Here is an 18,505-nt window from a genome sequence, read left to right on the forward strand (position 1 = left end):
TCTTTGTTTAAAACAAAACAAAACAAAATTAGGTAATGGTTTGCTTTTTTCTAAATCAGCTCTGATTTCCTTGTGTTACCACAAAATTCAGAAGAGACACTGCTTTCCTTTGCAACTCTTCTCTGTAGCAAATAATTAAATAAATCCCTACTTTTCCCGAGAGACAGTTTTCACTTAATTTCATTCTCAAAGATAAGAGAGATAGCATCTGATAGTTTAGTGTAAAAATGCTAATTTTTTCAAGTACAGAAAGTTTTATAGGACCAGATATTAAGAAAGCTTTATTTTTAAAAAAGGTCACATGGAAATATATTTCTGGGTCTCAATATTCGTTTATAAGTTGCAAGTGCTCTTCATGTTGTTAGTTTGTAAAAATTAAAACCAGTAGTGTTTGTTAATTTATATTGTCCCATTTAAGCTGTGTGAAATATTGAATGAAAATAGCATAAAGTGGAGAAAATAAACCGGATCTTTGAAATTATTCAGTGTTAATGACATGAAAAAAGTGACTAAAGACACTTGCTTTTGTATTGTTAGCTAGATATTATTTGGTTTTATTGCAGAAAGACTTTTAAACAAACGGTTTTAAAAAGTTTTTTAATTATGGTTTCCCATTTAATGTATAAATAGAGGTTTGTATTGTTTACATTTTCAGGCTTCGTAGGACTGGTGACACAAGTCTCTGCAACTGCTTGAGTCAGCTCAGGCCTGGATGCTTGTTGATCTTGTTCAGTTGATATTTCTAGATATGAAGTAGCACTGAACTATATGGATATAGCAGCTTAGGACTGTCATCGTTTGGCCTCTGAACTCTTCGGCCTCCACAGTCAACAAACCTTCTGGTCTTTTTCCACTCCTTGTTACATGCTCTTGCAGCAGAAAGTGCTGCCAGTGCTTCTGCCTGGTTTTCCTCTCTGTTTATTTTTTGTTGCAGTTCATGTCACCAGTTGTTTCTTTATTTTCAGCTGTTTTCCCCTTGTATTAAATCTGATGGCTCCCACACTTCTGTATTTCATAGCTGTGTAATGGGAAAATACAGCAGGGAGATATATCAACAATATAGTAAGTGTGCATAAATCTTGGGAGCTAAAACCTTGTTCTAACCTGCATTGAACAAATGCTGCTGCTGGGTTTTGTTTTGCATTAAAGACTTGTAAATTTGGGTAGATCTTCACAAATGTGGCAAAAAGCACATACTTGACACAAAGGCCTAAATCAGATTCAAACTTCCTACACTAAAACTAAGGGCTACCGGAGTTTTTCATGTTAAAAAGCTCTGAAAATTTTATTGCCTAGCCTTGCAAAACAATGGGCTTTTCCCTACTCTCTTCTAGGGAAACGGCTAAGCTGTTTGACAGGCACCCTCTTCCATCCACCCTGTACATCTCTGCCCTGCCTGCAAGACATCAGGCCTGAGCATATGCTTATTATGAAACAGTTCAGCCCAGACGGTTACAATCTGGACAAGTTATGTGTATTAGATGATTGGTGCTACAGATCAGTCTTACTGATCTCATTTTCTAAGAAATCAGTATAGAAGAGATTGTAAACTGGATGAAATGCAGAGGCATATCCCAAATGCTGCTTAATCTGTTTATTTGCAGGCTTGTGTTTTAACATAACTTTTTGTTTGTTTTTTTGTAGAGCAACTACATGGTGTTTATGGCAGAATTGTTCTGGTGGTTTGAAGTGGTGAAGCCATCATTTGTACAACCTCGTGTTGTTATGCATCCCCAAGGTAATTATATTAAGGATCAGTTTTAATATGCATGTTTTTAATATGTATGTATACAGATTGCCATTGTGTTCACGAATACAGTGAGTATTTTAGTTAACAGGATTTGGCAGCATACAACCCTCTTAAAGAAGGAGCAAAGTACTCTTTCCTCACGTTAATCTTCATCTAGTCTCATAAATCATAATTAGATTTTGTTGTCTGTTACCAAAAACTCATTTAAATTGTTGTGGTATAATCACTTGCAATTTTTCCTGACCTAAACAAACCTAGAATCCATTTATGCCCATGCAGAGATTATAAACGTAGTAAGGAGCCAAGAACAGAATTTAGCCTGAAGAGCTTTTATTGCTGGGAAGACACCAAGAGAAAGCAACATAATTCTGGGGAAAGTGTACAGATAGTTAATTGTAAAATTGCATTTTGGGTGCAAAGGCACAGTCTTCCATCAGTAAATTCTCAAATTTAAAAATCCATGTCTTGGGTAGATCTTGAGGTCTGTTAAGGAGTATAGAGTCATGGTAACTTAAACATTCATACAGTAGTGCTGTCATTGTCTCTCCAAGAGCTGGGAAGAGATTTTCATTGTGTGGCTTTTATACGTTTTTTTTCATTTATATGCTTTATAGCACTTACAAATCTGATTTAAATCTCTTAAATATTGCTAACTAATAAAATTATATTTTCTAGCTGAAAGGTCAGTCTAAGGGTTTGGGGAACAAAAAATCAGGACTTATCAGGAAAATCTTCTTCCAGAGGAAGAATATTTGTTTTTGCTAAAAAGATTGCTTGTTTTTAATTTTGTGGCTCGTTTTCAATTTTTTTCTTTCTTATTTCTTCCCTTGCCTTTTCTGGTAATTTTTTTTCATTCTCCGTTCCCTTAGTTAGTGCCAATATGGGAACTTTGGAGGAGGTAAAGCTGAAAGGTGGTGACTGGGTTTTAATCAAAATAATGGAACCAATGAAAATTGTTTAAATCTTTGGAAATCATTGCTTCATATTGTTTCAGATAACTTTTCCACTATGGATTTTAACTGAATACTGAACTATAATAACTTGAGCTTTGTTCTTCCTGGCAGCTGAACCTGCAAAAGATGTAACTTCTGCTCACAGCTTGAATGCTAACAGAAGAAATTATGTGGATGGCCCATCTGGTTCTAACTTCGTAGCCAGGTAATGTCAGAGAATCACTAGTACTGTTTCACCATCTTCTCCTTTCTATTCAAAATCACCCACAGTTTTTTATTTAGTTTTGTTGCCTTTTTGCAATGCGCAAGGATTGAGTTACCAAATATAATCTGTGGAATTTTGTGGAAGATCCCATAGTTCAGCTATTTCCCCCAGTGTCCCGTTGCATGGCAGGCAACATGTTCATGTTTGTACAGTTCATGTTTGCCACTTGGACAGCGTGATGTTGTCTTTACCAGTTTCCAGAACAGCCCTTGCTATTCAGCAGAAAAGTATCACATGGCCTCCTTGTCCTCTTCAGTTTCATGTGGGGCTGCTGACCAAGGTCTGCTCTGAAAGAGCTATTTTTCTGGAATTCACAGCAAATTTTCCAAAAATGGTAAAGTAAGTAAACCAAGGTACAGCAAGAAAACTGAGTAATGGTTTTAGTTTGGTCTAATTATGTTACTTAAGTACCACGAAGGTCAAATAGGTAAAAATAAATACTTACGCTATGATGAACTTCCCAGCTCTTGTGAGCATCAAGAATGGAAAGCTAACTGCTTTATTAAATATGTTTTATATTATTTGTATTTTATGTAAATATATGTGAAACATTATTTTTAGTATTACTGTTACAGATTTGGAAGCAACATAAAAACATCCTGTTTCCCTTGTGTTCTCTAGCTGGCTATGCATTTGATAGAAGGCAGAAATTGCACATTTGGGCCTTCTTTTTAATCTTTCTTTTGACAGGTTAAAGAAAGCCTTCCAGTCATCTGACCTGAACATAGTGGACGCGGGGTAGCATTGCGTTATATTTATAATTTGAGGGCATAGGTTTATTGATTGTGTCTGAACTGACATAGAGGAGAAGGATAAAATTAGCATTTTATTGGATATTCAGCAGATTGTTGGTTGCCAAGGGCAGGTGGGGGGTGTTTGGTTGGTTTAGGGGTTTTTGGTTTTGGTTTTAGTATTTAGGAATCTATGCTGACTTTAATCAGGGAGTAGTATTTCTCACTATCATTAAATGCTGTGATTCCAAATCTCTTTTTCCTGTGTGTATCTGAAGTGTTTCCCTTGTGGACAATGAAGTTATTTTAGTATAAACAGAGCATGTAAGCCAGGAGGACAAGAAACAGTAGTTTTGAACGTATCTTTTGGAACAGGGGTCCCCAAGGCCATTTGCACCATGCAAATTCACTGCAAGCAGTCCAACAAAGGGCTTGTAACTATGACTGTCCTACAGGACAGAGAAAGGTTTGCTGTAAAAATCACTATTTGTATGTGGCTTCCAACCTGATGTTCCCTTTTTAGACCCCTTCAGTGACTTATCTTTTTAGAAGATCTATGAGGATAGTAGATCATATATGAGTTACACTTAAAAGCAAATTAAACTAAAGAAACATGGAGTTCTGTGCCATACTTATTCTTGTGCTGTAGTGATCACTGTGGAGAAGGTTTTCTTTAAATGTAAAGAAAGTTAGTAGATGAAATCTGGACAGCAACACAAGAGAAGTCTATCTGTAGCCTTGACTATGTAAAAAAAATCCCCATAGCTGAAGCCATTAACCATACATTTATCCCTGTTCTGACAAATTCTGTCAGTAACATAGTATCTTTTTCATCCAAATAAATCTACTTTTCTCTAAATATGTACATTTTGTCTGTGCAGATGGTTTGTTTTGGCCTCTAAACTGGAGAGGACTGATGGAAGTTTTACTATAAGCATCTGAATTCAATTCGTAAACGCGTACAAAAGCCTTTACGTTTCTTAGTGCCATTACCATTCCAAATTTATCAAGTCTCTAAGTTGCCACCAAAGTGTTTTGTAATGTTGCTCATGTTTCCTGAGACATGTTCAGAGATATAGTAAAAATCATTGTGAGCCCCTTACGGGTGGTGGATTGCATATTGTAGTAGCTCATCACAACACTGTTCTAGTGTCTCTGCAGGTGATGGGTATGGTTTTGTGTTGGAGTATTATGAGAGAAATCCATGAGTAATAGAAAGAGCTATATCTTTCCTCATAAACCAGTGTTCTTCATCCAACTTGATGATATTTCACTGCATTGTAGGACAAAGGAGGGGCCTAAGAAATTATCTCAGATGGTAGCAATCTTAACACACAGGCTGCAGGTTCCCTGGCAGAGCAGACCTGACTGCAGGGTGTCATGGTCCTGGCCTTCGTCCTTGTCCCGACTGCACATTCCTGCCGCCTTGATTGTTTTGACACTGCCATTTCAGTGTACAGAGACAGAAAAAACTAACTCAGTCGGAAAAAGTGAATGGGTTTCTGCTGGCTTAGCTTGTTAAAATGACTCAGAGGATCGGATGGAGAGCTAGATCCAGCGCAGAGGAGGGAGTGGCACTGTGGCAGCGAGCAGTTACGATGTCTGAGGTTGCCATGGAACCACAGTTATGGTGCCAAAATCAGTGTTTTCTTGAGGGAAAATGAAGTGTATAGATTTTCTTTGTGGTAGAAAATTTTCACAGGCTGCTGGATGAAATTTTGAATGCATGCCTTTCTTTTAAGATAACTTATAGACATTATAGATATGATTTTAAAATTTTCACAGATATCTCAAATGCCATTTAAAAGAGATATGTCAAGTAGCTAGTGTATAGTGTTATTAACACAAAAAACCAGGAATTTCTGAGAACCAGTTTTCAATAATTTAATATATACTTGTGAAAGATGCTTCTGTAGATTGTAAAAGAACAATATTTTCCTTAAATTGATGTGACTATCCTTTCCACAAATATGATGTAGAAATATTTCTAGAGCATACTGTACATAAACTATAAAAGCACTAAATAAATATTTTGAAAATTACTGATTGAAAGAAGGGAGTTTGGGAGTGTGATTTTCAACTCAGAGAACAAAAGTCAAAACATGAAAGGATCTAATCCAGTTTTTGAAGTCTGGCTTCTTTAGAAGTGTTTTACATACCAATGCATGTGTCTTTATGCATATGTCTTTGTTCTGATCCTGAAGAAGCACCTTGATCAAAACATTGAATTATGTTAATCCTATTCCAGATTAACACAGCTAGTCTATTACAGACCACCTCTATGAACCAAAAAAAAGTATCTGTTGTAAGTAGAAACAGAGGAGATCTTTGTAATTACTGTTTTAGTAATGAATATATGTCTTGTATTTATAAAGTCATGTCTATCACAAAATCTCCTTTATCCACTTCTAGTGCATATAGGAGCCCAGACACAAAGTAGAAGTTTCAGACTAAGCAATTGAAGAGAGAGATGCATGAAAAGTATGTTATATTAGCTGCAGTCACTCAGTTTTGAGGCCAGTAGGAACTGCCTCATTTTGTTCATGTTTGTTTGGGTTTTTTTGCTAAAATCAAACCTAAAAATTAGAACTTTCTAATAATGACATTTACACGAAATAAATCAGGAAACAAGTATGTTAACAAAACTAACACTGATCTGTGGCTGTTTGTGTAGGAGACTTTTTTTTTTTGACTTTTTGTGTCTATCTGCATTAGGTCCAGTTAAAGGTAATAAGCGTGTTATCTTTTTAGTTAATAGGTTAGTATTTCAAGAAAAGAATTGCACCTCACTATCCTCCTTGTCACAAAAAATAAATCTGTTTTTGTGTTGGCACAGAACATGAAGTCTGGTTGCCCGTTTGTTATGTGGTTTTTGATGTTTTTCTTATAAGTTAATGTCTCTTGCTTTATAGATTGGAGAGTCCAACTTATACACCATCTCACCAACTGCATACACCCCAGCAACCTTATTCATCTGTTCCAGGTAAAAATTTACAAATAAATGGAAGAGACAATGAGATAAGGTGTCATCTTCTGAGTAAATTGCTGTCTTGCTTATATTTATGCAGAAATTACTGGGAGAGCTTTACATGAAAGGCTAATGAATGAGTTCTGTAATTCGTAAAATGTACAAATGGGAAGTTTGTGTTTGTACCTCTTGTTTATGTTTTTTAATTTGATTTATGTTTTGATTATGTAGAATATGGCTTTCAACAAGTATTTGTAGTATATATTAGTAGTATTTGTAGTATATTTTACTCAATAGTAAATTTTTTGAGGTATGAGGTGTATAATATATATTCAGGATGAAATTGGCTCAGTTGCTCTACTTGTATTCTTAATATAAAAACACTTTTTTTGCCATTGCAGTGTTCTAAGTAGTGAAGCAAAGTAATTTGTTAAAGCAACAGAAGGTGATGTTAATGTCATTTTTTCATAGCAGTTACCTTGGGTTCTATTTTAATTTCACTTAGGAGCCATCAGAAGGTCCTCATCAATGTCTTATGTAGATGGGTATGTAGGGACATGGCCCAAAGAAAAAAGGTAAGTAGTACTTGTAGTAGTAGTAATAGTTCTCATCTTACCATACAAGTTGGTTAAAAAATGATTATGTATTGGTCATAAATAGTAATAAATGCTCCATTGTAGTTTGGATTTTCAGAATCCTGTAATAAGAGTTCTTGTAAGCGACTTTCAAAAGTAGAAAAAGAAAGAGAAAACTGTATCGTGGGTTAAGACCTCAGTAATAGGAAACAAACTTCAGAAATAAATCATCTATTTGTTACATTGAAATGAGGTATATTTGAGATATTTGAATTGTTGGCATTAAATATGTTCACATTTACTCACGCAAAACTAACAGTGGTAAGAGTCACAGGGCTAATGAGCTCAGTAGTATTTAAACTTGTATTATTTTGTGGATAGTAAGAACAATCAGGCTGAATGTTTTGTTTTTCTGTTAGACTGGTCATAAACTGTTAATCTGTAGGGTGTAAACTAAAGTTGAAATGGTAAGAGTTATAGTGGTGGCTTATTCAGTAAGTATAAATTGTGTGTCTTTTTCACACCTTATTTCTGATCTGCTAAGGAGTTCCTATACTCCTGAAGTGCCCAGAATTTATTGCAAAGTAATAAAAAGCATCTTCTATCTCTAAAGAAAATATTGTTATATTCTATTTTATTGTGCATTTTTTATTTATTATATTTGCCTATGAAGCTAGGCAAAATACAGTACACCTAACAGTGCCTTTAGTACTACAATCTTAAAATAATTTTAAAACCAAATGTGAATATTTCATTATTATTAATCATGAGTTGCTCAGTTACTTCCTTTAATCTCTATTAGGTCATCATTACATGGAGTTTCATTTGACATTTCTTTTGACAAAGAAAAAAGCATTCCAACTACTCCAAACATGGGAATTACTAGATCCGTGAGCAATGAAGGCCTTACACTAAACGTCAACCGCATGCCGAAACATATTAGAAAAAATCTGTCCTTCAAACCAGTAAATGGAGAAGAGGAAAATCAAGATATTGAAGAAGAAAAGGACACGATAGCTCATAAAGACACAAAGGCCAATCAGTCTGTTAACACTAACCAAAAAAACGCCAATGAGAGCAGCCACTACAGGTTTCCAAACGGAGCTCTGCAAAACAGGGCAATTCTGGATGATTTTGGCAATCAGATTGAGACACCAAGCATTGAAGAGGCTTTGCAGATAATTCATGACACTGAAAAATCTCCCAGAGTTATCCAATCAGACCAAATTACAAATGGGTTCTTTCTTCACAATCAGGAAATGAGCATCTTGAATTCAAACATTAAACCAAATCAGTCTACCCCTGATATAATCACAGACACAAAAGGTGCTCTAAGTCCTGTGACTGACAATACGGAAGTAGATACCGGAATACACGTCCCTTCAGAAGATATTCCAGAGACGATGGATGAGGATTCTTCTTTGAGAGATTATACTGTAAGCATGGACTCTGACATGGAAGAACCATCTAAATTTCTCCAGGATTATGACATGCGAGCTAGCAATCACAGAGATCAATTAAGTCCCTGTCCTAGCTCAGTAAGTACTAAATCACAGGCAGGCAGCAGTGCTTCTTCAAGTTCGGGAGTTAAAATGACCAGCTTTGCAGAGCAGAAATTCAGGAAGTTGAATCACACAGATAGTAGAAGCAGTGGAAGCAGTTCTCAGAAAACCACACCAGAAGGTTCCGAGCTGAACATCCCTCATGTGGTTGCTTGGACTCATATTCCCGAGGAGGCATCTGTTCCTCAAGGAAGAGACACTACACAGCTACTGGCTTCTGAAATGGTACATCTTAGGATGAAGCTAGAGGAAAAAAGGCGAGCCATTGAAGCACAGAAGAAGAAAGTTGAAGCTGCATTCACGAAGCAGCGGCAGAAAATGGGAAGAACAGCATTTCTTAATGTTGTTAAAAAGAAAGGTGATGGAGTATCACCTCTCCGAGAAGAAGCAGCAGGAGCTGAAGATGAGAAGGTATTCACTGACAGTAATCAGTTGAAAGAAAAAGAAACTCAAAAATCAGATGAACAAACTAGTAAGACTTCAGAATTAATAAAAGAAAACTCTGAAAATTCTCATAGCAAATGGTTAAAAACTCCTGCTACTCCTATGGATGCTGAAAAGCAATGGAATTTAGCAAGCCCCTCAGAAGAAAATTTTAATGAAGGAGATATCTTAGAATATACAAAATCTATTGAAAAACTAAATTCTTCCCTACACTTTCTACAACAAGAAATGCAACGTCTGTCCCTTCAACAGGAGATGTTGATGCAGATGAGAGAGCAACAGGCTTGGGTTATTTCTCCTCCTCAGCCTTCTCCTCAGAAGCAGATTCGGGACTTCAAGTTTTCATCAAGGCAAATGGGAACTCCATCTCCCATTGCACCTTTCTCACAGGAATCTCCTCGCTCTACACATCAATCTCCACAGTCTTCCAACAGGAAGAATGCCTCTTTTCACATTAAAATGCAAAGGACTCCTAGGCCAAATGAACTGAAAATAACACCTCTAAATCGTACCTTGACAGCCCCACGATCTGTGGATAGTCTTCCCCGTTTGAGGAGATTTTCTCCAAGTCAGGTTCCCATTCAGACTAGATCATTTGTTTGTTTTGGAGATGATGGTGAGCATATAGGTGAACCTCAGTTAAGGGGAAATCTTTTGAAGGAAGTCAAGCCTACGGAAGAGGTAGCAAAAGAAGAAGAACCCAAATTGCTGAAACAGTGTGAACAGAAGTTGGAGGAAAAGATTAAGCCTATTGAATCTAATGTTTCTGAAGTATTATCTCAGCCTATCACAGAAACTGTCTGCCTCACCCCAAATGAAGACCAGCTAAGCCAACCAATTTTACCAACACCAGCTCCCAAAACAGCTAACTTAATTGAAGTTTCCCTATCAGATTTGAAGCCACCAGAAAAAACTGAAGTATCTGTTGAGAAATATGAAGGTGAGAGTGATAGAGAACAACTTGAGGATGACCAGAAAGTGTGTTGTGGATTCTTTTTTAAGGTAAGAGAACTAGTGAATGTGTATGTCTGCTATTAAGCTTCCTTTCAAAGGTGACTTCTTCAGATACAGATTTCAGTGATGACTTTGCATTGGAGTCAAAGCAGGTGGTTCTGCAACTCTAAATGTACAAGCATATCTTTTGCACTTGATGATTAATTTGGCATCATAAGAGTGGTGAGATTCTACTGTACTGCAGTTCTGAGCATGCCAGAGTATCCTTTTGGATTCATAGCTGTGGAAGAGTGCTTGCAGTTTTTGGTGAGGAAAATGTATGCTGAATGTAGATTTCTTTTTAACATAAGCTTTGATGACCTTATTTAAACATGCTCACATCTCACCCTCACTTCCCCATCCCACTCCCAAATTTAACTAAAAGTTTTTGAAGTACATAATAGTCTGCGTTTTTTAAAATGTTGAATGTCTCAGAGACTTTGGGAGCGCCTTTTTCCCCTCTCTTGGCTATATAAGACTATACTTAGTCTTCTGAGACTCCCCTTTTGAAGTTGGTGTTTGGGAGCACTCCCTGTTGTCTTATTAAAGAGTTATATTCAGACAGGCTTTTAACTATAATGCACATTGTAAGAAAGGCGTCAAGATTTTGAATTTCCATCTTGGAATACCCCAAAATCTTGTATCGTGTATCTGAGATGCGCCTTGCTTGTCTGGAAGCATTTGTCATTTCTAACAAAACACCTGGCTTGATCAGCAGAAGTTACTTTTATATGCTGCATAGTTATTGCTTTTTGTGATAAATTACCTTCATCTCCGTACATGTAGGATCTTCCAAAGCTGAATACAGGAGTTTATGCAGTGTGGGATCTGACTCTAAACTAAAATATTTCACTTAGCAAGTTTTCGCATATCAGTGTTGAATTTTGTTTCATATTCCTTTATGAAGAGTTTTTAGTAGTCTAAGGAAAAATATTTTAAAATAAATTTCTTTCAAATACTGAAAAAGTATGTTAGGATATTGCAACCCAGGGTATAGAATTAACTTTCTAATGACTTAGCAAAATCAGTTGCTGAATTCAGAGATCTTAATATTTTTGGGTCCTTTTCCTTCAAATTCTGTTTCTGCTAGGATGATCAAAAGGCAGAAAATGATATGGCAATGAAACGAGCAGCATTATTGGAGAAGCGTTTGAGAAGGGAAAGAGAGACTCTGCTTCGAAAGCAGCAGCTGGAAGCAGAACTAGAGCATAAGAAGGAAGAGACAAGGTAAAACTACATGTCCTGATCCAAATGATCAGTAACAGTGAATGTAGAAATGTCTGGTTTAGTTAAAAGAGTAACTTCCATGTCAAAAAATTGCATTGTAATACCCAGGATATTTAATCCTAGAGCCAGATGTGCTGAGGAGCCCAGCTGAAGACACATGCCAGCTGGTCCTGAAAAATGAGCAGGTGGCATCAGTCTGTAGCTGAGACTCAACATATGAGCCCTGCTGGCCTGAGTGAAGCTCCTCCGAGCACTACCCTGCCCTGCACTTTGTTCTGAGGGAGAGCACATCACTTCGGGCTTCTTTCTGCACAAATGCACAATGCTCACCCAGTTACAGGAGTCAAGCTAATAAACGTGGTTTTGATTTTACTAGTTAACAGTATCCCAAGAAGTTTAAACTGTCTGAAAATTGTAAAAAGAGCAAGTTCCTCTTACTGATGTCTGAGAACTCTAAAGTCCAAAAATCTGATGCCTGTTTTGTCCTCACTGTGCTACCTAAAACTGTTAATTTGGAAAGTTTCTACTGCTGAATTTATTTGATAATTATTTTAGACGCAAAACAGAAGAAGAACGCCAGAAGAAGGAGGATGAACGAGCACGGCGAGAATTTATTAAGCAGGAATATATGAGAAGGAAACAACTAAAGCTTATGGAAGACATGGATACTGTAATAAAACCACGTTCCCTCTCAATCAAACAAAAAAAGCCACGACCAAAATCTATTCACAGAGATCATATTGAATCACCTAAGACGCCAATCAAAGGTCCACCAGGTAACAAATGTTCATGTGGAAAAAGAGTCTGTTCATGCTAAAACACCAGCTTGTTTTTTGGTACTAACAAGCACTTGCATTTATTAGTGTCTTGTGCTAAATTGAAGCTGCACGTGACCAAACTGGCAAGCAAAATTTGCCAATAAAAATGAAATGATAAATGTCACTTACCTGCTATGCATGCATGCATATATCAACAAACAAAAATGTTAACTGTATGAAAACCCAGTGGAAGCACCAACATGTGTTGCAAGTTTCATACACACCCATGTATTCTTTCATTAATCTCTTCTTGCACTAGAGCTAAAATTAATAAAAGTTGGGAGATAAGAGATCAATAAGTAAAATGGTGATTATTAAGAGTACTTAAACTCCTGCTTAATACAGACAAAATTAAAATAAAAAAGTTACTTTTATATTTCATGTTTTTTTCTGTTTTGCTTAGTTACCTACTGCATGTATAGTCATGAGCATAGCAACACTAATCATGTGGAACAATTTAGTATTCTTTTAGATATCACATAACTGCAGTAATGAGTGGAAGAACTATTGCCAATTTACAATTATAAAAAAGTAACCAGGCTGCTCAGTGATCCTTTTCGTTAAAGCATCATATAGCCTCGTTATTCTGCTGCATTTTCTCTAGCTGCTCCCCTGCATCTTCCAGTGTAACTTAAAGTATTCCTTTAACACCTTCCAAGAATCCATCCCAAGCTTTAAATAAGGTCTCTTAAGCTCTCTTTTATGAGAACTTACTAACTTTGATTGCATTCTTTGATTTGCATAGTGCCAATATTCCCATGTCCGTGCTTCACATTAGTGCTTAGTCTGGGACCATCCCAGATGGCTGTAAATGGCTGGGTGTCAGCAAGTGTTTAGATGAAGTGCACCCCACATGCATGCACGTATATCATGTATGGGTGTAAGAGCCTCTTAGATAAAAGCTCTTACCAACTTTCTGATGCTGGTGTTGGGTGTAATGAACAGACTCTACTACCTGCATAGGTTTATAAGCTTTAACTTTGTTTTTATCCAGGTTCACAGCTTTATCGTGTTTTTTCAGTATCTAGTCTTTCATTGGCATCGCTGAATACAGGGGACAATGAGAGCGTGCAGTCAGGCAAGAGAACACCAAGGTAAAGCTAAAATAACCATTTCATTTAATACAGCTATGTAAAACTAGTATGAATTTTAAAGAGGTTATGTATATATCATGTACTCCAAGAACAGGTGTGTTTTCCTGATTTGAGACATTGATTGTTTCTACTGTCAGGCATTAGGGAACCAAGCCGTGATCGTTTGTTTCACAAATTTTACGAAGTAAACCAGTTGGGCAGCTATAAATGAGGTCAAAACAAAATGCTGTTCACACAGCCTCTTTAATTCCCCTGCTTGTATTTAAGCCTCAACTTGTGGATATTTTGTTAAACCTGTATGGGACATGCAGCTACGTAGCTGCTTTTCTTTTTTTAACATAGAAGCTTCTTTTCTGTTTTTTTCCCCTTAGCAGTTGTACAGGGAAGTATTAAATGTTCACTAGGACTACAGCCTTTTCCAAACACTTGAATTTATTTTGCATTAAAAATCGACTGAAAATGAAAGAGAGAGATAAAAATAACAGAAAATTCTTAATTTTATATACAAAATCTATATTATAATTCAGAGGAAAATTATTATTTCTTTCTAACTACTTAATTATATTCAGAGAAATACATTTCTTTTTGTATAGAAAAGAAATAGGGAAGAAGGGCAAACTAGGAGAAGGGGTTTGATAAGGAGTACTACATGTTACAATATCACGTGTCATGTTTTCATGGCCACTGTGCATCACTCATCAACTCTGACATGTCTGCAGTTGGTTCCTGTTGACTTTTCAATTTCCTTAATGTTTTGAGAACTGACTTTCTGGTTATTACATAAGAAACTTAAAAAAAAAATTATCCAAGTATTCTAACATCTCTTGTCACTTAAAAATTATTGGTTTTAATTGGGAGGGGGATTTCTTCTAGCTGTATTAGCTATTAGAAAAGGCTTGATGTAGCTTATCCACACAGACTTTACAGGAGATGACCCCTGTCTATGTAGTACTTGTACAGGGCTGTGTACTATGCTTATAATGAACAGTACATCTTCCTCTGGTTTTGGATTTGATTTAGGGGATTGAGAATTTTAAAATATGATGAAATTCAGTACAAATTGCTGAAAGTAACAGAGTTGAAAGAATTTTCAGTATCTTTCCAGACCCATACTTTCATCTTTTCCTCCTATCAGGATTGTCTTTTGATGATCACACTGAGTGAATTTCAATTCAGTTCAGTTAAGACCTTTGAGGTCTCCCTCATGCAGGTGCTAATCATAAAAGATGTATGATATATTATAAATTGAATTTTCATCTATTTCTGATTTTACTGGAAGTTAGTGTGCAGATAAATGTTATTATAATACCACTTTTTTCCTTACTCTTTGCTAGTAGTGCCTTTCTTTTCACTTAGAAAACCTTTCATTCCAAACTGAAAATTTGACTGGCTTTTGCAGTGGCCGCAATTAAAAAAACTTTAAATATCTTGTAATAATTTAAGAAAACATGACAGTCTTGCTTAGACCTTTAAATGCAAAACTGTTCACGTTTGAGTGCAGACACAGCCTGAAGAATTACAGCACCAGAAGTTACTGCTTATGAAAACAAAAATTAGAAAGGAAATTGTTTTGCTATCTTAAATACAGCAGTGCTCACTGCCCATTGTTGTAATGATATGTATAAATGAACTAATTTTTTACTTCATATTCATCATTTACTTCATATTCATCATTCTGTCAAGAACTGGTTTATGTGCTACATGAGATAACATTTGTTTTGCTAGTACCAATGTAAAAGTAACTCGAATTCCCACTTAGTAATTAATATTCCACAGCCTAGAATATCTGTTAGGTTTCTGTCCCTCCGATGTAGCCAGAAAACTTACTACCATCCACCTCACCTAAATACCAACTTCTTGCATTACTCAAAATACTTTATACAGAACATGAACTCAGTTATCCATTAATTTCGTCTGTAAATATTATGCATTTAGGTTTATAGCCTACAATTCAAATAATTGCATTCTACCTTAACAGAGTTTGCCTTCCTTTCATATTAGAAGGCTTCTTTGATGAACGTTGTAATTTTTTTTTAATAGATTTTAACATTAATGTTTAGGTCTGAGTCTGTGGAAGGATTCTTATCTCCAAGTCGCTGTGGTAGTCGTAATGGAGAAAAGGATTGGGAAAACGCATCTACAACTTCCTCAGTTGCCTCTGCTACAGAATACACAGGTCAGTGACAACAATATTCAGAGAAGTACCTGGCTATTAGTGGTTCTATGCATGAAAAGTTTTCAATTATCTTTATTTGGTTTCCTAAAACGTGATTGAGGAAGCTTTCATAGAAATGTTACTTTACTATCTGTTTTAAAGCAGATGGTAAAAATACAAGGTTAAAAATTTAAATCCAAAATAAAAGTACTGACTCAGTAGCATTTCTGATGACCAGAATCAACAGCAGTTAGGCTCAGAACAGCAGATGGGCTCACAGGTCACTGTGCACTTCAGTAGTCTCTCCAGCAAGGCAAGAAGAGTTGAAATTTAAGCTCAATTTAGAAATAGAATTACAAAAAGCAAAACCCAAATTGCAACAGGAAAAAAGTCTGCTTGGTAATGTGAATTTAAAGATTCTGCATGCTTTGTTTCCAAACAGATCCTTTGTTGTTTGTTAAAAACTTGACATTCTTTTAGTTCTTTATTATATTATGAATCAAATAATAATGGTATCTTCATCTCTTTTCTCCAAATATACAGTACGTGATATTGCAAAGACCTTGCATCCTCAGGATTATAAAAACTCAATTTTTGCCCACCTAATATCACTTTGTTTGGTAAAGAGTAAAATAATGTTAGGTATTTTTGATAAACTTTTAGGGAGATCAGGTTTGATTGATGTGCTGGCATAGCTCTGTGCTGGCAAATGTTTGTTTTGAAAATAATCTTATCTCCTTTCTGCTGAAACGACTACAGTCTGGAAAGGCAAAGTGTTCATTCCGAAAATCAGGAAATACTTACCTGTTTTTAAACCATGAAGCTTCAGTCAGTTTGTGCCACATGCATGTCAAATTAAATTACGGGAGGGATAGCGAGACTTTGCCTGGGTGGTCTTGCTGAGTTTTCTCATGAAGACCTATAGTGCTGAAGATCATCTTTTAATTATTATTATTATGTAGAGCTTATTTTTAAATGAAGGAATGTACAGTTCCTAGGAACTGAACAGAAGGTTTTCACATGCTTTAATATCTTCACTCTGTCAGTCAGATTTCATACAGCCTTTTTGTGTTGATTCTAGGCTTTTTTTCCCCAAGGCATAGACAAACTAAGATTTAATCTTAAATTTAATTGGTAATTGCTTGTATATTGGTGTTCCTTTCTAAGACTCAGAATTGGTACTTACATGGTTTTTTTTCAAATGGTCTTGATAGAAGTATGCATATATTTCAGAAATTAAAACAGAAGAGATTTCTCTAAGCACTGCATCAGCTTCATTGTTATGCCTCTCACCCTTGAAATCACAGGTGTAGATGAAGAAAAAGGAAGAATTTTCTCCCTCATGGATAACTGAAATTTTAGTTAGGAAATGCAACTGTTGTTCGTAGAAAAGGTCCCCTGAGAGAAAATATGTTTAACAAGAATGCCAATAATAATGATTTAATAATGAAAGACACATTTGTAAGCAAATTCAGTAACAGCTGAAAGAACGACATTTTACTTGTTTGTGAAATTTCTGGTCTCTAGCCTAATTCTATTTTATTCCTGGATTTGTATTTTTATGCATGCAAAAAAATCCATACCAGAAGTGCTTCGCGGTATTTAAAGTAACTTTGTTGGATTATTGATTAACTTAGCTGATTTGTCGTTCCTCCTCCATAGGACCAAAGCTCTTCAAAGAACCCAGTGCTAAATCCAATAAGTATATAATTCAGAATGCACTGGCACATTGCTGCTTGGCTGGAAAAGTAAATGAAGGTCAAAAGAAAAAGATACTGGAGGTAAGGGTATTTTTCCCCTAAAAGCATAAACACCTAAGTCAAACCACAGTCAGGCATTAGGAAGACACTCAAGTATAAATGCAATTATTGAAAAGAATCTTCTGAGGTTATGTCAGCTCTTAGTGAAAGGCTTGAGTAACTTCTGTGACTTGCTTGCTGTGTAGACAGAAAGGTTCTCTAGTACTGTAGAAACAATAGCTGTCACATTGTACAAGTGGCACAGGAAGCTGAACTAATTGACACATTAATAGTTACTCCTTGTTTAATGTGAGAACTGCAATATGTAGACTGTTAGAATTTGCTCACAAACTTGTTTTCCGTAACATGAAAAATATCCATCTTATACATGCAGATCCTCGGAACATACAGATCCTTTAGAACTAAAGCACAGCGCTCTCATGAACAGGAAGAACTGAAATACATCTCTCCTAGGCTTTCTTCCAGTTTTCAAGAAGTAGGGCAAATTCAGGACTTCCTACTACAGAAAGGTGCCTTCCAGCCTTTTCTCTTATGCTGGTATAAACCTTTCTGAAGATGCACAAATATTGTAAGGATGAGGACTCGGGGACCAGTGTGTTTCCATTCAAAAGGAATAACACAGAGTCTGAGGGTTGAGAGAAATGGGACTGTTCCTTCTACTAACTGTGACAAATTTGACAGATTAAATAGATCAAAGAACATAGGTACTTGGAATCTGGATTTAATTCCTTTTCTAGAGTAAATTTCAAGACAGTATTTCTTGCCCTTTCTTCTCTTTGTAATTCTTCTGCATTCATGTCTAGATGCTGCCTTCTCTGTCTTCCCAGCTACTTTTTGGAAATAAGTGAGAAATCAAGACAGCCTCTTTTAATTCAAGTAACTGGGAGCATAATAACCCCCCAAAATCCCAGGAAAGAACACCTGTAAAAAGGTCATGCTTAACTCTAGGATGCAGCATACGCCACTTGGTATAAGCTGTACATTTTCAGGGCACATGTCCCGTAGAAGTTGTGTTGGGTAGAATAGAAATTTGAAGATTTCAGCTAATAAAGAACTTTTGCTTAATACACTTCAACTGACTTTATGGTTTGACTAAACTTGGATGGATTTAGGGATGACTGAAACCCCATTTTAGCACTGGAGGATCTTTCAGGCACATCTAGACATACCTAAATTTCCTGTTCCCAAACTTGCAACTATTAGACCTGCT

The 18,505-nt window shown here is 36.1% G+C and overlaps 1 protein-coding gene across 4 annotated transcripts in view; it reads left to right on the forward strand.

Moving 5' to 3' along the window:
- The window catches only part of CAMSAP2 (calmodulin regulated spectrin associated protein family member 2), an 89,598-nt gene that overhangs the window by 67,507 nt on the left and 3,586 nt on the right, over positions 1 to 18,505 (forward strand). For 2 of the 4 annotated variants that reach the window (XM_068407092.1, XM_068407094.1), the window contains 10 exons: positions 1,645 to 1,738; positions 2,815 to 2,908; positions 6,612 to 6,682; positions 7,173 to 7,242; positions 8,045 to 10,250; positions 11,332 to 11,468; positions 12,024 to 12,244; positions 13,281 to 13,380; positions 15,441 to 15,556; positions 17,198 to 17,316. In XM_068407092.1, the coding sequence (XP_068263193.1) occupies positions 1,645 to 1,738; positions 2,815 to 2,908; positions 6,612 to 6,682; positions 7,173 to 7,242; positions 8,045 to 10,250; positions 11,332 to 11,468; positions 12,024 to 12,244; positions 13,281 to 13,380; positions 15,441 to 15,556; positions 17,198 to 17,316 (3,228 nt within the window). The remainder of the gene's footprint in view (positions 1 to 1,644; positions 1,739 to 2,814; positions 2,909 to 6,611; positions 6,683 to 7,172; positions 7,243 to 8,044; positions 10,251 to 11,331; positions 11,469 to 12,023; positions 12,245 to 13,280; positions 13,381 to 15,440; positions 15,557 to 17,197; positions 17,317 to 18,505) is intronic. The other 2 variants (XM_068407093.1, XM_068407095.1) reach the window with 1 other exon arrangement.

This window comes from Nyctibius grandis, chromosome 8 (genome assembly GCF_013368605.1).
Source record: "Nyctibius grandis isolate bNycGra1 chromosome 8, bNycGra1.pri, whole genome shotgun sequence".
Classification (NCBI taxonomy): Eukaryota; Metazoa; Chordata; class Aves; order Nyctibiiformes; family Nyctibiidae; genus Nyctibius; species Nyctibius grandis.